The sequence below is a fragment of the Scardinius erythrophthalmus genome, assembly GCF_964197995.2.
Source record: "Scardinius erythrophthalmus genome assembly, chromosome: 7".
Classification (NCBI taxonomy): domain Eukaryota; kingdom Metazoa; phylum Chordata; class Actinopteri; order Cypriniformes; family Leuciscidae; genus Scardinius; species Scardinius erythrophthalmus.
This window is the reverse complement of record NC_138227.1, coordinates 15,922,501-15,948,672: the sequence shown is the minus strand read 5'-3', so window position 1 is coordinate 15,948,672 and position 26,172 is coordinate 15,922,501. Positions and strand designations below refer to the sequence as shown.

The window sequence follows — 26,172 nt, the reverse complement described above, 5'->3', positions numbered from 1 at the left end:
ATTGAGGAATTAAAATGATTTTGTAACCGTTTTTAATGCACAAAATTCACTTAATAACATATTTTCTTACATTTTACCTTATAGAGGCTACAGGAGGACCTTGAGAGATCTGCAGCCGTAAACAGACATTTGGCTCACGGGTCGCTCAATGCAGTCTTAACGGACTGGCAGATTTCCTGTACAGGTGGGAAAATAATACATGAAAAGTGACACTATTATTCAAATGATAGGAGTGAGTAAGAATTATTTAAATTTTATTTATAAATACTTTTACTCAGAAAGGATACATTCAATTGATCAAAAATTGACAGTAAAGACATTTATGATGTTACCAAAGATTTCTACTTCAATAAATGTTGTTCTTTTGAAGGTTCTTGTTATCAAAGAATCATGAAAAAAATATGTCACAATTTCCACAAAAATATAAGAAGCACAACTGTTTTCAACATTGATAAAAACAATAAGAAATGTTTCTTGAGCAAATCAGCATATTGGAATGATTTCCGAAGGATCATGTGACACTGAAGACTGGAGTAATGATGCTGAAAATTCAGCTATGTATCACAGCAATAAATTAGTTTGTAAATTGTAATAATATTTCCCAATATTACTGTTTTACTGTATTTTCGATCAAATAAATGCATCCTTGTTGAGCATAAGGTTTTCTTTCAAAAATATCAACTTTGAACGGTAGTGTATGTTGGGCTCTATATGGGTTTCCAAATTACGAGCCTAAATTACAACCCATGTATGTCCTAAATGCTTAAAAATGTTTTTTTTCTTTTTTTTCTTTTTTATTTCCATAGAACATGTGTAATAATAACCACATACCATCCTTAAGTACTTTGTTTTTTGATGCACAGTTTTCAGAGAAAGGTGGAGATGTTCCATGAGATGCTAGTGAGCAGCTTTGGAGAAAATGAAGACGGTTATATTGCTAAAACCATCGCCCTTGTCAACTGCAGTCCACCGTTTAGGTTGGCTCCCTCGAAATCCTTCATTTATACATGATGTTTTGTTTGTTTAAAGTGCTGGGTAGATTACTTACAAATTGTAGTCGATTACTGATTCCAAAGTACATGACAACGATTGTAGTTAGTAACATAATCCATTACATTACACATTTAAGGTAATATAATCTGCTTTTAGATGACTTTTTACCTAACTCGTTGATCACATTGATTTGAATAGGATAATATTGTAACATATTGATATAAAACTACAAAGAGAAAGAAAATATATTCCTTTCTTTATCAACCACATGAAGTGCATTAAATATTACATTACATCAGGGTTTCCCAGACTGATGTTCGTGGTGGAACTGTAAGGGGTTTGTGAGCTATTAAGAAATGAAATCATAAAAATGAAAAATAAATGATTTTAAAATGAAAAACTATCAAAATAATATGCTTACCAAAAAGAAAAATACTTACTAAAAATATTTTTTTGTGTACCTGCATGTTATGTGACCATTAACCGACATCAGAGAACCATGAACTAATTTTTTATTTTTTTATTGTTATTATTATTGTTATATTATTGACCCAGCTTAGTAACTTAAAATCTCAGGGGGTTCTTCAATTAAATATATTAGGTCAAAGAGGTTCAGCTGACAAAAAAGTTGGGGAATCCCTGCATTGCATGTAAATAATGTGTTTGAAAGATAAAAGCCTTAATAATATAAATTGGTGTGTTTAGGAGCTTTGTGGAGCGTTGCAGCCAGTGTGACCCCTCAACCAGCGAGGACTCGATTCGTAGAGCTAACACCGCTCTGGACAGGATAGTCAACTTGACTGTGAGAGTGCTGAACGACAGACTTTTTGAGCATATCAGGGTGAGGCTGCCACCGATCACCCCACACTTCCTCACACAGACATGTTTGTGGCGCAGGCACGCACATATTCTTGAAATACATTATGTTCATCATGTACCTCTGTCCAGGAATATAAAGAATATCTTATCAGCATTTCCCCTATGGGTTGTTCTCAAGGATGTTGTTTTGCACAGCTACTCTATCTCTGAGACACTAAAATAGCAGCACTATGTGAAAAACCCTAGTGAATTAGATGTTTTTGGCCTGACGCCGAACAGTATTCAGTGTTTGCTGTACAGACTGGCATTACCAGCTCTCATGGGCCACATAGTTTTACTGCATCCTTTTTTTTACCATGATGGTGGTTTAACAGGAAGTTAGCTGTACTATCTTGACTCTAAATATGAAAGCCTTCACATCCTGATGAAGACAAATATAGTACATTCCAGTGTGTACTGTGTATGTCATTTCTAATCCAGTGCTTTCTGTCTCATTGCACATAGCCCTTCTTTGATAAGCTGATTAAACGGAAATGGTTGAGCAACACTGAGCCTTTTGAGCAAATTGAGACACTTATAAAAGAACACTTCAAGAAGTTCCGCAGGATGGACAATCCACCTTACGAGGTAAACCATGATGTCAATAATGTCAATTCTTTCCCTCAAACCTCCCAGATCATTATAAATTATGTTTAACAGAATGTGCTTCTACTGCTTTTTTAGCCATCTTTATTCCTCATATCTACATGGATCTTTGAAAGTGTGATTTCTCAATCAAAACTTTGTGGGAAAATGAATGGAAAATGACTGCTAATATCAATATAGCTCTCTCAACGTTTTGTTTTTACATAATAAAATAATTTCAGCTCAAATCTATTTTTATGACCAATTATGTATGTTTTTTGTGTAGCCATATAATAGGGTGGATGATGCACAGTGAGCCAGTTGTTATCCCAAAATAAACCCCTTCAGGTTGAAACAAGACCCAATTTATGTCATGAATGTCCTTTTTTGGGGTTATTTTGAGCTAAAAACCAAACTGAGTGTACTTTATCTCTTATTTACTTTGTCCTCTAAGGTCCTGGTGGTGGAGGTTCACCGGCGCGTCATGACTGAATATGTGCGGGCCATCATGAGGGGCAGAATCATCTGCACATCACTTAAAATGAGGAAGAGAATGGCTGGCCGCCTTCGTGATGAAGGAAAGCACCTAAAAGCTCTCTTCAAAGAATTGGTGAGTCATTTCTCTGGATATATATATCATATAACATAAGTAACTAATAACTAATATACACAGTATATATACATAGGCTACAGTACAAACTACACTATATATCGGTGTGTGTGTGTGTGTATGCATGTGATAGTAGCAATTTAATAGTGGCAAATCAGTAAAGTTGGTTTAGTTAATTTGATAGAATCAAAAGTGCCAGTATGAAGATTTAATGCAGCACAACTCATATGCTACTGTAACATAAAAAAAAAGTGTAGACCTTACTGGTTATTTAGAGATTCATTTTCAGTACTTTTATTCATAATTTTATTTGATATATATTATTTATAAACATTTATTTTTTTCAAGAAAAACTCATTCCCCAGATTAATCACACTTGGCAAAATGTCATGTCCTGTTTTTAGCTAGTTGCTAAGTATCTTTTAATCACCCCAAAATCATCTACAGCCGACAACTTTCAAACAAAAGAGACGTTTTGAAGAATGGGCATTTCTGGAGTGGAGGCAGATGGCCAAACAGCCCCTTGGCTCCAAAGGGCATCTCTATGACCCACCCAAACGCTCCTTTCCCCTGTGCAGCGTCCGCCCCTTTCTCCAGTTAAAACATCCGTTTGTCACCTCGGTGGACAACAGGATGCCCTTGTTTATGAAAGAATATCCAGGCCTGGGCCTTTGAAGTCATGACTTGCCTTTAAGGTCAAACCGAGAGTCAGGAAGAACTGCCTTGGTGTAACGGGCATACAGATATATACTCGCAATCGGAACAACATGTGCTCCTACACTTAATCCTCTAGGTTTTTGTTTTTCCAGACACAAGGGGTAAAAATAGCCTTTTCTGATTGTACGTCGGAGTTGTTAGGGCCCTGTGATCTTTGGCTGTCTGTCAGAAGTCATTGTACATTGTATTTTTTGGAAAATGCAGCACGTTTATGGGAGTCTTATTTTGAGTACCAGGCAGTTGTTTTTTAATCTGAGCGTTCATCTACACGTTCCAGTGGCGGATGGGTCTCGGCATTGAAGGATTTAGCTATCTGATTTTATCTTGCTTGTTTGCCCCCATCCAGGAATCATCCGCTTCATGGCTCGACAGTGCTATTCCTCACCTATCGGAGATCATTCTCTTGGAGGACACTCCCTCCATCCAAATGGAAGTTGGCATGCTGGTACGGGAATTCCCTGACATACGGTGAGTGTCTTAAGGGGCAGTGTGTCGCTACGCCGGGACACCTTGTAGCCCCTGATATGATCGAGGTCAAAAAGCAGAGAGCTCAGGTCATCGACAAATATGGTCATTCTGTTTGACAGCGAAAGAGGGGCTTGTAAAAGCAAACAAGACCTTTGCGGTTTCCTGATTTTTATGGGAGACTGTTTGGTTATCCTAGATTCGCATGAAAGGTGTACAGTTGTCCAGCTCTGGATCGTCACAAAGACAAAGCAAAAACACAGGCATCCTGCCAGGGCCTGACCCAAAGCTCCACGGTTTAATCTAGAGAGGGCAGTTGCCTAATCAAGAGTTCTGCCGAATCCAGAGGAAGCTCTCTTCTGTGGAATGCGTGCTAAATAAAGCTTGAAACTTCAGATATATGACCTAGATGTGCTGTGGGCTCCATTGTTTAGGATTAGCAACACCTTTGGGTTTTAAACTGATGAACACTCGGAATCTCTCCCATATACCAGCCGTATCCTCGCACATTTTATGATCTAGGAAACTTTAAATGAACAGGAGCCAACTCTGGGAAGGTTAAATGAGGATTCTTTGCACCCTGGCAATGCTGCGGACATTATAGCATATCATAATTTTGTATTTATTTGATTAATTTCAGACGTTAACAAGTTCATACACTTTGTTTCTATCATATATAGCCAGTCTTTAACTCACACAAGAAATTGAGCACATATACACATATGTGCACAGAAACCCACATCCATATCCATATGTACCTACATATATATATCCACACATACCCACACATACGTGCATACATACATACCCATATACATACACACATATACAGGTACATAAACATACCTACATACATATACAAACGCTTACATATATACACAAACGCATACATATAAACACAAACACATACACACTAACACTCTTTAATAATTCCCCTTATATTATATTTATATTCCATTTCTCTTTTTTTCTCTTTTTTTCATCACTTATACATTAATGAAAAAAAAACAAAAACATATATATATATATATATATATAAATACTCTACATTTTGTACTCAAAAAATTTGTTGTTGGTTAAAAAAAAATTTAATGTACTTGTTTATATCATTTCAAATGTAATTTATTCCTGTGATTCAGCATCATTGTGATTCACTCACACGATCCTTCAGAAATCATTCTAATTTGCTGATTTGGAGAGCAAGAAATATTTAATTATGAATGTTGAAAACAGTTTTTGTGGAAACCATGATAAGTTTTTCAGGATTCTTTGATGAATAATGACATTTTTGTTACGTTTAATGTCTTTACTGTCACTTTTGATTATCAATTTCGGTTGAATAAAAGTATTCATTTCTTTCCCCCCCCAAAAAACTGAACACTAGTGTATTTTTTATTTTATTTTTTATTTTTTTTGGCGAAAAAAATTATAATAATTTTGGTTTGTACTTTAAGACAAACAAAGAATGTAAAGAGAAATTCACTCAGAATTAAAGTCTTTTCACCGTTTCAGTGCTGATCACTCACCATTAAAACCCAGTTGTTGTTTATTTAAGTAGTTTAGCCATTCTAAATGTTTCATTGTTATTATGACACTGTGTGTTTATTGCTAATATGACCGTACATCTCATACAGTACATCAATCAAGAGTGATGAAATATTTCCTGTATTTTGCAGGAGGAAGCACGTCTCTGCCATACTCAATATCCGTGGGATGACCCGACAAACGGAGAGGCAGGAGATCTTGAATATAGTGAAAGACATTGAGAACAGCGACAGCGTCTTGCGGGTGTCCCGTGACAGGGCTCTCTTCGCCGAGGTGCCAGTGACGTCAGAAGTACACTGTCTAAATGTAGGCCTGAGCCGCGTCGCCCTCACTGCCTCGTCCCTCTTCTCCAGCATGCGATTCCGGCGCAGGAGGACTACAGCTAGGGAAAGCCAGGATGACATGCTGTAATCCATATGAAATGGATGCTCGAGTCGCCCAGCACTCACACAGCACTGGAACAATGCCGACAGCACAGCATTTGTTTCTAAAATGTTTGCGTGTGCCATTGTCATGTCATAAGGAGCTAAGTAGAGGCATCTTTCTTACCGATGCTCATGATTGCAGGATCTATGAGAAAATGACAATCCCTACAGCTGTTTTTGCACAACTAACATTGCAAAGGCTTGTGTGAAATGCAGTGGCACCAAAATATTGTGGCACTTTAGCCACACTTAAAAGTGTATGAATGTCTTTGCGTTATATAACAAAATATCAAACCAAGTGGCATTTATTATTTAAAAAAAGATTACGAAAGCACACTTTTCAAGCAAACATTACACAAACTAAGTTTTAAATGATCCATATTAGATACACTGTTCAAAATTAAGACAAATCGTATGACAAATCAAACATGTTCACATAGAATTTCAGAAAGTCATTGCATAAATGTCAAGAAAAGTGTTCATTTAATTTCTAATACAATGAAATTCATACATTTTGTGTATCTGAAAATGTCCAAATACTTTTTGGGTCCACTGTATATTTTTTTTTCTGGAATTGATATAGCATTTGAATATATAGTGCAACCATCTCTACGAAATATCTTTTAGAATTGTAAATCGCAGGGGTCACAAGAGTGTTTATTGCAAAAATCGTAACTACTGATGAAAGCACTGCTTGGTTTTGGGATTTACTATGTTTTCTTAATCATACCATTTATCATTTTGACTTTTGTGACTGTAATTGATACGGATGAAATTGTATTTTTGTTTTAGTTGCACATGACTGAAGACTGATTTTAAGGTACTATGCAATTGCAGTTATCTTTAATCTTTCAATTATTTTTATCATATTTAAGAGGATAATTTAGTGATCCAATCATCTGTTATCTCGTCTTGAAAGATAACTGTATTTTGTATGAGATTATTCAAATTTACCTGTGAAAGAAATCAAGGGGGACTATTTATGTATTACACGACTTATTTATTGCACCAGTAATTTCATTGCGCTATAATCAATACTGAAAAAAAAACAACAACCAACCAACCCAAACACACTTTAAAGAAAATGTGAGTAAAATAATTCGTTTTGGGTTTGTTTACCTAAAAAAACCTGATGGATAGAACTATTCAAATAACGTTTATGGAATCTACATTTACCAGTTTCAGTATGTCTTCTAAATATATAATTTTTCATCCAACTTGTCTTTTTAGCAAATGTTTGATGAGTCTGTATATGTCGCTGTGTGAGCACCATGGAAAAGAGATACAGCATTTCAGTTAATTTTAGGGTACTCTGCATGTTGCTACATATGAAAGACTTGTAAACTGATATTTTGGTTATAGGAAGAAAATTTATTTTACAGTGTACATATATCAAATCACATATAATAAATGACGGAGGATCAGACATTTCAGCCTTTGTTTTTTGCTCTTCTTCTTTCTTTTTTTAAATACAGCACTATGACTCATATCCACTGACATCGACAGTGGGTTACATTAGTCTGTGAGCTTGTGTGTTCCTGTGATTCGCTTGCTTTGACGTCACATCGACCCTCTCACGTCATCGTCATCATCATCATCATCATCATCTAGCCTGCGCGTGTCTTTGGCAGCCGCTGTCCTTGGTGCTGAGCGCTAGTCCAAACCAAGGCAAAGACGCATGCGCAAGGGTTATAGACACACTAAATATATTTATAACACTGTATCATTGAGGAGTACAGTGATCAATCATATATTTTTTTTTCTTTATTTAAATTATTTTACACCAGCAGCCTGTCTGCTTTTTTAAACAACATGAAGCACTAGGCTATAAGGCGATGACCAACACATTTTACTCCAATGAGGTTTATTTTCAAAAATATATTTCTGTATAGGCATATAGCTACCTTAAAGTCTTGCCAACTACAAAGCCATCAATGGGAACCTGCCATTAAAAAGCCACCACTTACGCTTTCAGCTAAAATAAAAATGTATTGATCAAAACAATTCATGAGGAAAAATGAGAATGTTAGTGTGCATAAACCATTGCTTGGCCAAAACAACAAGCGATTAACGATCGTTAATCCACTTAAGCCCTTATACCTATGAGCAGCATGCCATAATCTGTTATAATTCATATAGACCAATATGTGGAGGACTGTCGTGGAATAAAATGCCATTAGTGATCTGATCTGGTAACAGTTCTCCAATATGGGCTTCTGTAGAGCATCTGGTATGTCGACCTCTGGAGTAGACTGACCATCTTATATGGGGAATAAATAGGCCTACTATCATCAGTATTGTTAAAGTTAGCACAGCAGGAACGCATGCGAATAATTTCCACTCGATTTTCGATTTTTAATCGAGTGATTAAAATGGTGTGGAAAAACCTATCACTACTGGTGGTCACATTTGCACCACTTTGATTTGACCTAAACAGTAAATTTATCTCAGGCTAAAATTTAAATGTAATTTTTCATAAATCGAACCTATGTTTTCAATTTTGATGGTTTGGATTTTTTACAGCAAGGATATGAATTGGTCAGACTCATTTAAAAATGAAGTTTTTGCATCTGATCGGATAGTCTTAGTACACTAGATGGCGCGCTTCTCAAACAAACAAACAAACAAAGAAAAGACTCTTGATATGATGAAAGAAGGTTGTCAGGTTGTCTGAACCTAATTAAACACAAAAGAGCTCCCTTTGCATGCATATCAAATACACAGCAGGGGTAAACGCGGGAATAGGTCAACTTAATGAACCCATAATGGGGGTGATAATGCACTACAAAAGAATAAAACACTTTAATGATGTTTAATGATGTTTCACATTTAAGCAAAAAGTAGGCTAAGCACTTACAGTTATGTGTAAATCTCAAGGTAATAAACAATTAATTATAATATTAATATTAATAAAATCTTGTCAACTTTTCACTGCCAGTCAAAACTAATACATTTGAAAAGTATTAAAACGGTTTTCTTTTTTCTTTTTTTTTTTTGAATAAGTGTTAACTCAAAATCATCTGATTTTATTTCAAATTTGCCAGCATTTCAAGCATGAAGTCATTCAATAACGACAATGACAAATGTCTGAAACAATTCATTCTTTTACTGGCTCTGTTTAACACCAGTCTCATCCAGCTGGCATGCCTGAGTAAAGCCACAGTTTTCCAGGTATATAATGTCTAATTGACATGTATATGTAATTATGTATATTATATATACATATATTCGTCAAATATTTATTCATCAAACTTTTTATTTAAGGAGTCATGAGATTTCTTGCCAGCATAAATATGAGATAAAGTGATAGTGATGCCTGACGTTGACGTAGCAAGCCATATTCACCATAGACAAGCCATTTTCATCCAGATGTATTTCCATTCATCCATATATTCAGCCATAGTTGCTATTATTTTGATGCCAGCGTCATCATGTGTCCCTGCCCAGCTTCTCTCCCTAATGATTCACATAATTAGTTTCAAAGCTCAAAATGAACATGGCTCGCCAATCAAATATGTTGAGGTAATGACAAGCTGGTATAACAAGTGAGACCAGATACAGGGCTGATTCACAGTCTGAATCATGTGTTTGGAAAATTTTGTAAACACAATGAAATAGAACATAAAAAGAGAAAATATTGATCTTGTGATCTGAAGGGTTTTATTCTGTCAAATGCCATTTAACAAATTATTTCTGGAATTTTAATTAAAAAAATATTACTTTTGACAAAGAAAATGAAATTAGTGACAAAAACTCAATTTCCACTTTGTTTATTTGTGCATATATCTGCATGATTAGATTTACCATTAGTTAATATTTTCATTCAGAAACATGGATATGACATTTTGCAAATGTTAACAAACTGTTTGTCCTCAATCACTGGACAAAGCAGAAATACATGTAGATATAATCATGATATTATGTATAATTCAAATCTGATATTATTGTAGATTGTGATATATGGTTAATATCATGATTATGATAAAAAAATATTAGCTTTGTGTAGAAGGGGGCCAGAAGTATTTTTTTTTTTACTGTTAATGGACTTGAAGAAAAGAAAAGGCATGTAAAGCCGTGGGTTTTTAAACTGGGATCCGGGGATCCCCAGGGGCCATGAGGAAGTGCTTTGGGGTCTAGAAATGTTAAGAATAAAACAGTGTAGTGAAATATACAAATTAATAATCCTATAAATTACATAGAAATCGATCAAAATAAATAAATAAAAATAATAAATAACATTTATCAATACAGCACTGTAATGAGTAGAAAAACATAATAATAACTGGCTTAATGGAAATTAAAAATAAAATAATATTCTAAAATAATCACATTTATAATATATATTTTTTATAGTATAAATTGATTCTTTATACCAGAAATTATAACGATGCCTTTTAAGATTTGTTGTTGTTGTTGTTGTTGTTGTTGTTTAATGGTGGTCCCTAGCATGCGTACGGTCATGTTTTGGGGGTCCGTTGCATCTAAAAGATTTTAAAGCCCCTAAAAAGAGTTGACAGCTCTATTGGCGAGTCGACTCCTTCGGAGCTTTCTGGAATCCAGGATCGACTCTTTCCTCTATTGAGTCGCAGCGCTGCCAATCGCAGCCGAGTAGAGTAGACTGGATAGTGTAGTAGAGTTGTGTCCCTGTGGCCGCCATTAAAGGATGCGACCAATGTATTCAAACAAACCAGTGAGACACAGCTGAGCACAGCACAGTCGTGCCTCTTTTAACTGTACTTTTTAATCAGAACGTTTTACTTCCATCGTCAGCTTCTACGCGAATAGCCGTTGACGGCAGTCCGGCGAAGACTTGGAAAGGAAATAGTGATTTTTAGAGAAATTTAAAGCTGAACTCTTTTGGCTTGAACTGTTTGTTGCTGCCTCGCTTAGCCAGGCTAACCCCAGCTAGCCTGATGCTATGCTAAGCTAAAGGGGGAGGGCTGAATTCACCCCCCTACCCCCTCGGACTTGAGTAATTACATATTATTTGATGTAACAAATCTGGGGGAAGAACAATGTATCATCGCGGATCATGGTAAATGTGCGCAGGAAGTTTTTAGCGCGATTTTTTCTGGTAAGTGAGTAACCTCTAGCGGAGTAATAGCAGAGCTGAGCTAAGCTAATTAGCTCGCTGGACGCGAACCCGTCCTGCTGATTGTGTCCGAGAGACGGAGACCCGGTCCAAAAGCCATCGCATTATCTGTTCCTGGGATCTGAAAGAGAGGATGGCTCGCCGGGCAGCGCTTTGATGATGATTTCTTGTTTTGTACCCAACGGGGCGAGCCTGGAGGACTGCCACTCCAATCTATTCTGTCTGGTAAGAGATCAACTGACTGAGGGCCAGAAGCCATTTTTAGCCGGCCAGTCAATCAAATTGAGGCCTGTTGATCTTAATACGAACTAAACCGCTACTGCTGCCGGTTTATACATCTATATTAGACATGTAGGTTTGTGTTGTGTGAACGGAGGTTGGTGCGTTAGTTGCGGCTTTGTTGTGTTATTTAGGTCGTGTTTGCTAACGTTGGTAAACACTTGCTCACCTAACTGGCCGGGACAAGCTGCAAGTTGTTGTCATGAAGTTACTCTGAGGAAAAATACCTTCATGAAGAATGTTTAACAACATCAACAATGCAAAACCTTTGGCCAATTTTTAGATTTTGCGCTATTTTGATTTCATGGCATCTCTTCTTTTAGGCTAGTATAAAGTAAACATCCAAAAATAGCCCACACATTTCAGTGTTTATTTTATCAAGCTTTATCGTTATATGCACAAAACATATTGTTTTCTCAAAATTATTTAGAAATGTCCACTTCATTACATTGTTACACACCAAACTTTCCAGTTTTATTCCTATCTATATTTAGAAGTGGGGTTTATGTATCATTCACCTGTTTTTTTTTTCAATTTATTCCTAAAAACATTGTTAATTAGTTTTTCTGTATGTTGACAGTGTTTTCTGATTTATGGAGTGATAAAAGAGACTTACAAAATCTCATTTGCAACATAAAAACAGAAAATATTTATGTCGAAAATCTTTGTAGATTTAGGACTTTTGTTCTGTCGATGGTTTCATCAATAATACATATTTTTTCAAGTATTAATTTTGACATTGGAAAGTACAGACAATAGTAACAATTTGTATTTGTGCACATCTAATAAGCGGGGTTTGCTTAAATGTCATTCACCTGTTTTATAAATCATTTTGTTGCCAATTTTTTTCTGGATATTGACTATTTTCAGTGGGGGAAAAAAGAGATATCAAATATGTCAGGGAGAATTTTAACCTGGCTTTATTCAATGCATGGGTGTTTTGTTCTGGAAATATATGCACATTAGAGAATATTTGCATATATAAACTTAACTATTTAGACTTGTAATATAAAAATGCCTTAATGTACAGTGATTAATACACTAGGCAATAATGGTGATGTCTACCAGTTAAAAAAGTTGAGGTAATGTTTTTTCCTTCATTATATTTAGACGGTGTGTGTGAACTGTCAAGAAAAGACATGTTATAATAGCCATTTTAGCATTTTTTGTCTATCTGGTACAAGCTAGTCTAATTATCCGCTTGGTTGAGGACTAGTAAACCTCGTTGCTCTTTGTATGTGTAATCTGCGGTAATATGAGACTATTTTCTTAGATACACCTACTTAGTTTCTTCAATTTGTGGTTGTTGAGTGATCTGTAAACACTGAGCCAAGTATTCATGACAAGTTTCCTGTCTGTCAGGCCCCATTTCACTTCCTCCTTTTATCAAAAGCTCATATTTATATGGACATAATGGATAAACTGCTTACATAGCCTAATCCAGGTCAGGCTGTAAACTTGTGTGAATTGACCTTTAATGCAGATTATGTAGATTTGAAGTGTTATTCTATAAATGGGTCTACATTTCACATCAACAAAAAGTACAAAACAATATGCTTCCTCGATAAAATTACTATTGGTTTCAGTTTATGTCTTTCGTCAGTGTGACACATCTGCTAGTTGCCAAGTTTAAAGTCACCATGAAATCAAAATGGACAATTCTTATGTTTTATGCAATGTTGCATTATTTACTATCCCTACTCAACATCATTATTTTTCAAGCAAAATGAAACGGGGTGCACAAAATATTTTGTGTAAAATTGTAATATGGTTTCCCTTAACAGATAAAATATGATTTTTTTTTTTTTTTTAAATGAAGAAAGCTGTTCTACATCATCAATGGACATGAAATGTACCCTAAATTGTAGAATGACTTTTGGATGAGCATGCATATGAGAGAAGTTTTCAGATACTTATCAAATTGGCCTTTTAGTTAAGCAAAAGTCAAAGTTTTTTTTAGAGCTTAATGCTACAGTGAACTTGAATAGGCCTATATGTTGATTCATGATGCTTTATGGGCATGGCTAGATGGCGTCATCTTGCATTAGTCACAGAGAAACTCTTCTTACATGTCTACATTTATCAAAGTTGTACAATCAGACACTTAGATTGCCAGTTTGGCTGTGTTTTTGCATTTGCATGCCTATTAACCCCAGTGGAGTTGTTGCTTTATCACTGGTTGCTGCTAAGCCGTCCCACATGATGGATTTTTCTAACACATTCTCCCTCTCTCTTTGCCTTCAGGCTGACCTCACGGGGATTAAATGGAAGTGTTTTGTATGGCAGGGCCCCACCTCGTCCCCCATCCTCTTCCCGGTGACGGAGGAGGACCCCATCCTGTGCAGCTTCAGTCGCTGCCTGAAGGCAGACGTGCTGAGCGTGTGGCGGAGGCACCAGACCCCGGGCCGGCGGGAGCTCTGGATCTTTTGGTGGGGAGACGACCCCAACTTTGCCGAGCTCGTCCACCATGACCTATCATGTATGTGTGCGTCCTTGTTAAACTGACACACATCTACCGAACCATAACGCATTTGCATGCAGAATAAGAAATACGTGTAGTCAGAGATGACATTTCGGTTGTCAGGGTTTTTTCGGTTGCTTGATACTGAATTTTTCATGGTAAAATCAGTGGCTTGACTGTAGGTTTTTCTAGACATCAGTCATAGACCAGTTATTTCAGTTGTTGAGGTTTGCTAACTGCATTAATTTCAATTGCGTCAAAACAGAAACAAAGTATTGAAGGATTTTAGTATGTCTGCAGCGAGACTGCATAACAAATAAGACCCGTACTCCGTATATAAGTAGCTCTTCATATATGGGATAGGAAACTATGATTACTAAAGTTAATAATGCTTATTTAGATTGGCTGGCTTGGCTCAGTTCTTTTTGAAGGTGCAACTCAAGTCTAAAGTATAAAACATGTTTCTGATCCACCTTTATTACCATTATAGCTTGATCAATATTTTGTATTGTAAAATTGCTATTTTGATTGATTTGATCCCTTGTAAAATATCTCTTTCTACAACAAATACTATTGAGAGGTTCAAGCCAACTGCGCTGAGCTGTTGGCAGGACTCAACAATAACTTTGAGCTTTGGGCCAGTCGATGTTACGGTTATGTGACCTCAACTACAGTCCTCGGGACCCACCTCCCTGAACGTTTTAGATGTCAACCTGTTTAACACGAGTGAAACATCTTAAATGTTCTGGTAGGTGGATCCTCAGGTTGAGAAACAATGGCCTATCAGACCAGGGCTGTTATTACTAGCTAACGTATGTGATGTTTTGTGATAAATGCAAAAACGACTTGATGATCGACTAAGAAGCATCAAGTAAATCAATGTTTGCCGTTTATGCCATGTTATAGTTGTATAACTTGTATGATTTCCAGCTATTATTGAAAATAAAGCCTAGTAATTTTGTCTAATCTAACATTAAATTAAAAAAATAAATACACTACCATTTAAAAGTTTGGGATCAGTAAGATTTTTAAAAATGTTTTTGAAAGAAGTCTCTTATGCTCACCATGGAAGTATTTATTTGATCAAAAATTAAGTAAAACATTAATAATGTGAAATATTAATAAAAAAAAATTCAATTGTAATACATTTTGAAATGTAATGTATTCCTGTGATGGCAAAGCTGAATTTTCAGCTTTATTACTCCAGTCTTCTGTGTCGCATGATCCTTAAGAAACATTATAATATGCTGATTTGCTTAAGAAACATTTTATTATTATCAATGTTAAACTGTTGTGCTACTTAAAGCGTTAGTTCACCCAAAAATGATCCTATAAATTACTCACCCTCAAGCCATCCTAGGTGTATATGACTTCTTTCAGCCAAACACAATCAGAGTTATATTAAACAATTTCCTGGCACTTCCAAACTTTATAATAACATAAAAATTTAAGCCCAAAAAGCATTTCCATCCCTCATAAAAGTAATCCATACGGCTCCAGGGGGTTAATAAAGGCATTCTGAAGCGAAGCAATGCATTTTTGTTAGAAAAATATCCATAATTCTAACTTTATAAACTGTAATCACTAGCTTACAGTAACGGCCGTCCTTGCGTTCACGGGGATATTTTATAATATAACTCGGATTGTGTTTGGCTGAAAGAAAGTCATATATGTACACCTAGGCTGACCCCAAATTTTTGGAAGGTAGTGAATATTTTTCTGACTGGATAAAATGTTTATAAAAATAAAATGCCCGGCCAACGTTATCACTGGCCATATGTGTGGTCTCCCAAAGTATCTTTCTGTCTGTATTGTATGCATTATGGTTAACTAAAAAGTGATGTTTAGGCACTTAACTGGGCCAGCAGCAGTTGAGCATGTGCATGTGGGTATAATACAGGGTTTTTCATGGGTCAAGAATGGTCTACGGTTGTGGCGTACAAACACTGCCAACCACACACACTTCAAAGTAACCAACACATGTAAACTGCGAGCCCAGCACTGACAATAAATAAAATCCAAAATAAATGCAAAAACAGTTTATAATATTATCCCATTTATTCATGAAATAATTAAAAAAATCATCTCTGTCAGGACAGATTATAAAACAAAGTGCTTAGAACTAATAAAATCCGTAAATTTATATGTAAAAAAAAAAACTCAGTGAGAGTAATAAAATGAACAACAGGTCTGTTTGCATTTTAACTCCAAGACTTAATGCACAGATCCTTTTGCATACAGTATCAGATTGTTTTGTTCCGTCCATTGCTATGGTTGTCACTGTCATATTGGGCATTTAAATACAGTTGTCAATCCAGAAACTTTGCAATGTGTAGTTAGTGGCATAACATTTTTTTATTGCGATATAAATTGAGAAAAGACCACTGCCATTAGATTCACTGAAGTTGTCAATTACAACGCGAGGTACACAAAGCTGCACTCTTCCGAAAACTCCCGTTATAATCACTGAAGCTGTCTTGGCTGTGCGATGAATCTCTTACTGACATTGTGATTTTATACTTTGTTTGTTATAATGAAAGGATTCGCAAATGTGCAGAACTCGCACTGAACAAAAACTCGGAGCGGGTTCTCTACAACGGATTCTAAAACATCTTATTATCCATTGTGTTCACGCAATCAACTGATATGTCTGTGGCTGCAAAGCTTAACATTCTGTAAATAGAAACCTTTGACAAAGATTAATTTTGGCGGCCGCTAAAATATTTTCAATGCAAAAAAAAACAAAAACCCTGTAAAAGTGTACTAATCTGTCATCTGTTGCACAGGTAATGAGGACGGTTCATGGGATAGCGGCCTGACCTACGAATGCCGAACGCTGCTCTTCAAAGCCATTCATAACCTGCTGGAACGCTGCCTCATGAACAGATCCTTCATCCGTATCGGCAAGTGGTTCGTCAAACCCTACGAGAAGGATGAGAAGCCCATCAACAAAAGGTAAAAGACACGTTGTGCGAACCGCTGATTGAAACAGTAGCTGTGCAACTTGTTTATGTTACAGTGATAACCTGGTGTGTTTTCATGCCCAGCGATGTGGATGCATGCCGTAAGCTGCCGCTTTTAACAGCATGATCCTCATTGTTTGTCGCAGCAGACGAGTGACATCAGGCTGTTGGCATCCTTGTGGGGGGGAAGAGCCCCTGCTCTAGAAGCCAGCAATACTGTTGTGTTTCCTCCTGGGATACTCTGTTTGCGTGAGAGTTGCACCAAAGCGTGTCATCATTCCCAATGAAGCTCCTGTCTTAAGTATTTGGATGTTATAGGGAGGGGCAAAAGATGCAGTCCATCTAATTATTTGTCTCATTTGCATAGATGTTTTTGGCTCCCTCAGGGCAGAGGTGTTGTGGTATGTCTGTGGGTTGGAGGATATGGCTTCCTGCTGTGGGTGTGTGTGCAGTGCACTCTGTGTAAGTTAAGGATGCAAGAGCTGGAAAGTGTAGCTGTTTCCTCTGTCAAAGTTTTAATGAAGAGTTTACTCTTCTCACAAAACACTGACTTCGTGGTTTCACACTAGGTAGGTCAACAGGAACCACCATTTCGCTTTCACTTGTTCAGCTCTGCCTGAACTTAAAAATATGCCAAACATCCAGAGTTCTTCCTGATAAACATTGATACTCGTGGTCAAGCATGTCTGGTGCTTTGTTTTTTCCGTGGAACAAGGGAGCTTGAATGCTGTTAGGTCACATTGAGCAGGATGAGCAGGATTTTTTATTGAATAGAAACTTCAAAAGAACAGCATTTATTTGAAATAGAAATCTTTTGTAATGTTAGAAATGTATTAACACTTTTGATCAGTTTAATGCATCATTACTGAATAAAAGTATTAATTTTTCTCCAAAAAATCTTACCGACACCAGGCTTTTGAGTGGAAGTGTGTACACACTTTGAAGTGTGGAGACTCCATGACACTTGTAAAAGTACTTAACAGATATATGAGGAATGCAGACTTTCCCATTTCTCTCTCTTTCTCTTTCTCTCTCATTCGTGCCTGGCACTGCACAAAGTGATGCTGGCACTGTACTCCCTGGTGTTACTAGGGGCCGTCACTCGATCACTCCAGTGAGCGCATGCACTGTTGGATTAAAGGCAGGAAGTTCTGGTTCTCTGTGTTGGTGTTTTTGAATGAGAATGGACTACACTGTTCAGGCATGCAAAGAGGCAATGCTCCCAGCCTCCCACTGGAAAGTTCTGGAAAGTCAAATTGTAAATGCCATCAAAGAGATCGTTAGTGTCTGTAGTATCTATAATTACAGTGCAACAGAAGTTAAATAGCTTTTGTATTGAAATGTTTGTTATTGTTCAAATTCAGACCTGTCATGGGTCATTAGAGCCTTAAAAATGCCCAAATCCACATTCAGACCTCAAACCTCTTATAAACACTTGGTAAGCCAATTGGCATCAGTGAAATAAATAAACTTTACAAAATCAATCCTGTAGTTGGTGGAAAATGATGTGCCCATTTTGAAAATCATATTATCTATACACACACTATATATATATAGCCTATATTTGCCCGCATTTGATGGGAAGGCTGGTGTGTGTAATTTATGTTGTAGAACAAAACGTCAAATTATAGTCAAGTTATGCTTACCACAGGCTTTATTTTACTAATTAATTAGTCTTCCTGGTTCTAGATACAGTGAATTTTTGTTTCATGCTGACTTTAAAGCATCTGAAAAAGCCACACGTCAGTGTGATTTGAATGTTATTTAAAAAAAAAAAAAAATATTTGAGAAATCCACCTATCAGAGAAGTTGATGTCACCATGGAAAACACAGACTACTCTTTGTATATTATGCAATTGCAAATAAACATATATAGCAGTACATTTGTAATGCTTATTATTAATGATTAATAACCTATTGTTTATATTTTACTGTTGTCTTTTATTCTGTTATTTGCTTTGCTTCAGCATTGCATAGTTCATTCAGTCCCTTATGTTAGATTTTGGCTTTTTGCTTCAGATGAAAGTTTGTTATATCATAATTAATCAGTAATTTTTTTAAATCCATATGGAGAAAATAAATGGGAAAAAGTCTATCGAACTAAGGCTTCTGTAAAAAAGTAGGTTTAGTTGATGTTTCCTGAATGCGTGAGTTTGATCACTCATCTGCATGTTTGGTTACACAGTAACAGCTGTTTGCTCTACCCCGCAGGTCACACACACACAGGTGTTAGGTTGTTAACTTTAAGAATGTGTGCTACAAAGCAAGTCAGACTATGACACATTCATAATGGGTTCAAGAATTTAATTAAACTTTTTTTTATAAAACTTGAAGTTGAAGTTAATTGATGACTCTCTGAACTTGTAATAGTATACTCGCATATCTAATGTCCTAGTATTTCTTTTCATAGTACTTCTGGTCAAGGTTCAGTCACTAACTGCAGCTCTCAGGAAACTACGCCTGTAAACACACTGTGTAGACCTCAGCTGTCAACACACCATTCCCAGAGACCTCCAGGAAGCGTGCTACTTTCTCCCAGGCTGTGACTCCAGAGTCCTTGAGTAATCCTCCATTTGCTCCTCTTTCTCTGCAGTGAACACCTGTCCTGCTCCTTCACATTCTTCGTGCATGGAGACAGTAACGTGTGCACCAGCGTGGAGATTAACCAGCACCAGCCTGTCTACCTGTTGAGTGAGGAGCACCTGACATTGGCCCAGCAGAGCAGCAGCTCGGTTCAAGGTAGGAGCATTACTGATCAGTAGGTCCAGTCGAAACCTGCAGTGCTTCACATGCTGTTGTAGTCTCAACCTCAGGACTTGCACAAGCTGTATAATGGATATTGCACACAAAAATAAGGATTCTTTCATGATATATTGATACCATGTTGATTAAGCTCCTGATTTTTCCTGATTCTTGTTAAGCAAATCTCAAAATGAATATCCTTTCTTTTTCTTGTTGTACAATATAATCATAATATTATATACAATATTGAAATGTATGGGGTAGTAAGAATTATTTTATAAAGAAATGAATACTTATTTAACTAAGCATTAAATTGAAGAAGTGACAGTAAAGACATTTATAATCTTACAAAGGATTTCAAATAAAGGCTGTTCTTTTTAACTTTATGCTCATCAAAGAATTCTTAATGTGTTATGGTTTCCACAAAAATATTAAGTGGCACAACTGTTTTCAATATTTATAATATAGGAAATGTTTCTTGAGCAGCAATATTAGAATGATTTCTGAAGGATTATGTGACAGTGAAGACTGGAGTAATGGTGCTGAAGCTTCAACTTTGCCATCACAGGAATAAATTACATTTTGAAATAAAATGTAAAATAGAATAGTTATTTTAAATTGTAATAATATTTCAGAACATATGTATTTTATTGGCTTTATTTTTGATCAAATAAATGCAGCCTTGGTGAGCATAAGAGACTTCTTTCAAAAACATAAAAAATAATTTTACTGACCCTAAACTTATGAACCTTAGTGTTCCTATATTTCGTGGTTGTACTGAATCCGATTTCAGATTTAAGTTGGAAAAAACAAGCAGATCTGTGGCACTTTCCTGAATCTTGGCCAGAATAAGCTGTAATGTGAACCAGACTTATGTGTCTATGTGAAAAAAAAAATCCTGTTAAACTCTTTTTATAAGTCCCACAGTTATGTTGATATACTGTAGAAAGAGTGAAAAGTTGTGTTCACCATGAAGCACATGATGACAGTAGACTTGAGAGGGAATTTTACGCTTTATTGTTGAAACTGAAAAGATGACAAACCCCCTCTTTTGTTCTGTTGTCTTTTTTGTGGTTTGTCAGTGCCTCGGCAGTCAGACTTGTGGCAAAAACGTTTTCTCCTCTTCTCAAGGGCGCAATAATGGCAGGCCTACATCATGTTAACACCTCTGAGACGCTGCTTCTCTTGTGGTAGTCATTATCTCAGTGTAGCCCCACTGTGGCCCTGATGAGGTGTTTTCCAGATTCAGTACTTCTCCTGTTTTCAGCTTTGTTACATCACCACCGTTCCCTCCAGGGTGCTGAGTTCACAAGCTTGTGACTTGCATTACCTCTTGGAACAGTATGTTTAATCCTGCACAAGATACATCTGTGTTTCTCCTCAACCTGTCATTCCTTAATTAACCTTTGGAAATGCTGTTTAAAAAAATAAAAGAATAATTTTTAAGGAGAATTCCAGGTTAAATGCGAATTAATGTCTGATCTATTGATGGCATCCTGCCAAAAAGGATTGTAAAGTCACATCTGAGTTTTTGTAGGGCTTAATATGCAAGGTTGTTTTCACCATGGAATAAAATAAAAAATTAAAAGGTAACTTAATTTACAAATCTAAAAACATAACATTACAATTAATCGAGGGTGGATGACAGATAAATCGTTATAATGTGTTGATTTTAAATAAAGACACGGAACTCTCATCACGGTAAAACGCAATGAACAAGCGTCACTTTTTTACTTTCGTTTTCAACGTAACTCTTCAGGGAAAACCAATCAAGGAAAACATATCAGGGCTCGACATTAACGCTTGTCTGGGACACGTGTTTTTTTTTTTTTTTTTTTGAAGGGACAAGTGAAAGAGAATTTTAAATATTTCAATTAATAATCTCATTTAATACAGTTGTATTTTTTCAATGTAAATTATTTCATTTGATTGGTAACAGCCTAGTGTCTTATTATTCTAACTGAATGTATTGATCAAATTTAAGAATTTGAAATGAAAGATGGAGCCCTTTATAAAGGTAAAAAAATTATTCTGATAAAGAGTGTTTTCAAACAGTGGTTTAATGAAACATTGACAATTTAAGTTTGAAGGGAGTAAAGTCTCTGTTTAGGCTATTAAGGAAATGTAATTTTGCCAAAAGAAGAACTTAATTTTAAATAAATGTTATTTTTAAATCAGCCTACTTCAGTGTGATATTTTACCATATTATCATGCTTAACACTGAGAATTTAAATAATTATAATGTGATGATCAGATGCAGATATCTAAATCAAAGAATATCATAGGTTCGGGTGGTTGGCGGGTAGATTATTATTATTTTTTTAACAGCTGATTCGGGTGACTTAAAGTGCACCAGATTAATCAATTTATCTTTAAAATGTTCAAAATTTTCTTACGGGGGGGCAAGCCCCCGGACCCCCCTAGAGGTACCAAGGACCACCCAAAAAAATACTGTGGGGAACACAGTAGGCTATATGATGATACAAGTTACAAGAAAAATACAAGTTAAATTATCTTATTATTAAAATACATGATCAGGATTTTACCACCTCTGCCTAGTTTTGAACCAGGAAAAACCCTGCTAGCAATTGCCTTTTTTTTTTTTTTTTCTGAAAAAAGATCAGAATTGCTAGTTATAAACTTGGGTTTATTATTGCAAGTTATAAACTCGGAATTGCGAGATATAATATTAGAAATGCGAGAAAGAAGTTAAGCTATGGAAACTTGTTTCTGCCACAGAATATAAAAAAAAACACAAAGGAAATTGTGTCTTTTTATCTTACAATTAAAATTTTTTTGTTGTGAGTTCAGAACAAGCTTCCATAACTTAAAGGGATAGTTCACCAAAAATAAAAATTGTCATATTGTTCCAGACCAGTATGAGTTTCTTTCTTCTGTTGAACACAGAATATATTTTAAAGAATGTTAGTAACCAGACATTTATTTTAAAGAAAGAGTCCTTTCTGGTTTCTCAAGATTGGCGATGACATCTTTATTTAAAGCTTTTTTGTGCTGCATTATAAGTGGCAAACAGTCACGGATTGATTTAATTTTGTTTTATTCCAGTTGTTGTCACTGTAATGGCTGAAGATTGACTTTGGCAGAGCTTGTTCACAGGGCTTGTGCTCAGTTGTCTGGCATGTGTTAGTTCATTAACCGTCTCCCAGAGGGCAATCTAATGCTTATGTTAGACTCTTGTTAGATGGTTTTGCAAAAGCAATGATGTTGAATGCCAAGTACACTCCTCCTTATTATCCCTTCATATTTTATTGTCTTGTATTCTGGGGCCAAACATCCTCTCAAGTAATGTTTATCTTCACGGAAAATTACTGATAATGTAGCTAGTGCGTTTTTTTAAAATGATTGAAACGAGTATCATTCTTGCTTTTCACAATTGTGCTTAATTAGCCTATTAGAAACATTAATTATTTTTGCATTTCATTTTTATTACTCATACCCATGTAGGGACATGCCAAGTTTTCACTTGACTTGTTTGGTTTGTTAAAGAGTCATGAAACTCTCCGTTTCAGTGCAGATCAGATCTCACCACAGATTTGAATAGTGTGTAATTGTAGGTGTAGGAAAGCTGCAGAAATTGTAGGAGGAGTGGAGATAATGCAACAACTGTTTGTGCCCCAGTTACTTTCATTTTGCTTTAATGGAGTGACCAAATATGCACACTGCAATTCACATTCACAAATATATTATTTTATTGTTTTGTAAATATGTTGCAAAAAGACAGTCAATTTACACTACAGTTAAATCGTTTGTGGTCAGTAAGAGATTTCTTTTTTTATTCAAAGAAATGTATTCTTTTATTTGGCAAAAGTGGCAGTAAATAAATGTATAATGTTTCAAAGATTTCTATGTCAAATAAATGCTGTTCTTATGAACATTTATGAAAAACATGTATCACATGTTGTATGTATCATATTAGAATGATTTCTGAAGGATCATGTGACACTGAAGACTGGAGTAATGATGCTGAAAATGTAGCTTTGCCATCACAGGAATACATTTTAAATATATTAAAGTGAAAAACAGTTTCAAGTTGTAATAATATTTCACAACTTTACACTATATATTTGATTAAATAAATGAAGCCTTGATGAGCATAAGAAGCTTCTTTCAAAAGCATTGAAAATCTTACCAACCCCAAACTTTTGAATGGTAATGTATGTCTAGAATTGAAATGCTCAAATAAATGCCAATCTGTTTGAATTTGTTCTGTGTATCAGCAACATGAATGCACTTTTGTATTCAATAACTTTCAAGCTTTTTTTGATTGTGGTATCATGAATAATTACGAGAAATATCTGTTAAAGCTACACTGTGTGATTTTTTTTTAAGTTGATTCTTAGCAAAAAACACTTTGTTCTTTCAAAAATATATGTGCTCATTAATGTGTAATTACTTGTACCAACTAATCAAGTATTCTCGTAAGCGTAGAATCTGCCATTTAGAATACATACGAGCGAGTCGCTCGAATGGCGGCAGCCATGTTGCGCCTCCATCTTGAAAATACATTAGCCAAAAAGAGACATACCTGGAAATTCAAGCTTCGCCTTTTGCGTTTTTACACTCAGTGGCACCGTGACGAATGTGAGGGGGAGATTACTCGTGACTGCCGGCAGATTTCAAATAATACGGCCACCGTAGGTGTTAAAACGCCCTCGGAATGGGAGGGGCTAAAAAGTAATATTCAGTTGGTAGTCATAAACAATTTCACTGCTAGATGGGAGAAAATCCTACACAGTGTAGCTTTAACATCCAAAATCGTGTTTCATGATGCTTCAAAAAGAAAATGCCTCTTTGCATTTTTCGTCCCGTTTCAGATCTAGTGTGAACTTGTCAGTCTGAAATATTGGCAGAGCTTTTGACTTTCATTTTATGGCTTACTTCATGGTCAAAGCATTGTTCTCATGTTACCACAAAGTGAACAGAGACTTTACGAAGAAATATCACTCTTGCATTTACATTGACACAATTTTCCATGCGCTGTCTGTTTTACCCCAGTGATCCTTTCTCCGTACGGTTTGAGTGGGACTCTGACGGGCCAGTCCTTCAAGCTCTCAGACCCACCGACCCAGAAGTTAATTGAAGAATGGAAGCAGTTCTATCCCATAGGCCCCAACACCAAGGAGGTCACTGAGGACAAGATGGATGACCTCGACTGGGAGGATGATTCCTTGGCTGCTGTTGAAGTTGTTGTTGGTAAGAATGAAACTTTCAGCTGTACATATTGGGTGTTTCTCAAACGGAAGGCTGCATCCTACCGAGATTAAGTCCTTCCTAGTCCAGTCCCTCTGAGGCATAGGCTTGTGTCCTCCTCAGCGATTAAACGCTAGAATGAGACGGTCTAGTGTAAGTGTGCATGGCTGCGTCACACATGTTCCCGTCCCCCAAGGTCATGACATGAAAATACTATTAAAACTTAATTTGGGAAAAATACTTTGTATTACGAATCTTTATATTAACTGTCTTTCTATTAATGCTATACAGTGAATAGGCCTTCCAGTGGCTTACATTATTGTCAGTTTAGTGTTAGTGATTAATTTACAGCAAAACTAAAGATAACATCTATGATTTCATGTCCGAAAACATTGGTTTTGTTTTAAATTTCTTAATGAACTAAGACGAGCTCAGTACAGACTCATTTTCCGTCAGTTTATTTTTGTGAATTTTAAATGTGTGCAAAGGATTGTGGGTGATTTAAAGCCGTAAAGGATACATCTGATGCATCCTTCAAAACGGGTCGGATGAACGACGCGAAATGGAGGATCCTTCGTAGGATGCAGCCTTCCGTTTGAATAACATCCATTGTGAGTTCATGGTAATATCAAATGATCTGTAGTGCGAGTAATAATTTATGTGGTGCAGCTGGGGTCAGGATGGTGTACCCAGCGAACCTGGTGCTGGTGGCCCAGTCGGACATCCCAGTAATGGCCACGGTGAGCTCTTCCACCTCCTTGGGTTCTTACTCAGGAGGTCAGCACAGTCAGATGGTCCATGGAGATACTGGCATCTCTTCGGTCACTCTGACTCCTCCCACTTCACCTGAGGAGGCTCAAGCAGGTACCACTACTTCATTCTCAATTATTCTGAAGAAATGAGAAAATATTCAAAATGCTTAACTTAAGGTACTACATAATTTGATTCCCCTTAATTTGGACTAGATTTAATGGAAACATGTTTGGTTATGTGATTATTTATATTTTTGTCCTAATACAGCATGAAAGAGTCATTTTAGATTATTATGAATATATATATAGATATTTGAATACATATTTTGAATATATTTTATTTAATAAGGTTTTAAATGTGTGCAATAATTTGTTAATGTAATTGTAATTTAATTTTAGGGGCAGAGAAACTATATACTGTTATATATTTGTTAACACAATGCCAAGGAGGAAATACGTCGGCAATGATCTTAG

General features: G+C 36.1%; 2 protein-coding genes across 2 annotated transcripts in view; both read left to right on the top strand.

The window, feature by feature from the left end:
- exoc3l2b (exocyst complex component 3-like 2b) overlaps positions 1 to 7,630 on the top strand; it is a 22,399-nt gene extending 14,769 nt beyond the window's left edge. The window contains 8 exon segments of the mRNA XM_081370815.1: positions 85 to 121; positions 124 to 184; positions 864 to 977; positions 1,699 to 1,834; positions 2,317 to 2,439; positions 2,891 to 3,046; positions 4,110 to 4,231; positions 5,905 to 7,630. Of these exon segments, the coding sequence (XP_081226941.1) occupies positions 85 to 121; positions 124 to 184; positions 864 to 977; positions 1,699 to 1,834; positions 2,317 to 2,439; positions 2,891 to 3,046; positions 4,110 to 4,231; positions 5,905 to 6,184 (1,029 nt within the window). The 3' untranslated portion in view covers positions 6,185 to 7,630.
- A 3,174-nt stretch (positions 7,631 to 10,804) lies between these two features.
- The window catches only part of med13b (mediator complex subunit 13b), a 35,827-nt gene continuing 20,459 nt past the window's right edge, over positions 10,805 to 26,172 (top strand). Inside the window, exons 1-6 of the mRNA XM_081370304.1 lie at positions 10,805 to 11,515; positions 13,814 to 14,048; positions 16,817 to 16,985; positions 19,587 to 19,732; positions 24,752 to 24,949; positions 25,616 to 25,810. Coding sequence (XP_081226430.1) covers positions 11,447 to 11,515; positions 13,814 to 14,048; positions 16,817 to 16,985; positions 19,587 to 19,732; positions 24,752 to 24,949; positions 25,616 to 25,810 — 1,012 coding nt within the window. The 5' untranslated portion in view covers positions 10,805 to 11,446. The remainder of the gene's footprint in view (positions 11,516 to 13,813; positions 14,049 to 16,816; positions 16,986 to 19,586; positions 19,733 to 24,751; positions 24,950 to 25,615; positions 25,811 to 26,172) is intronic.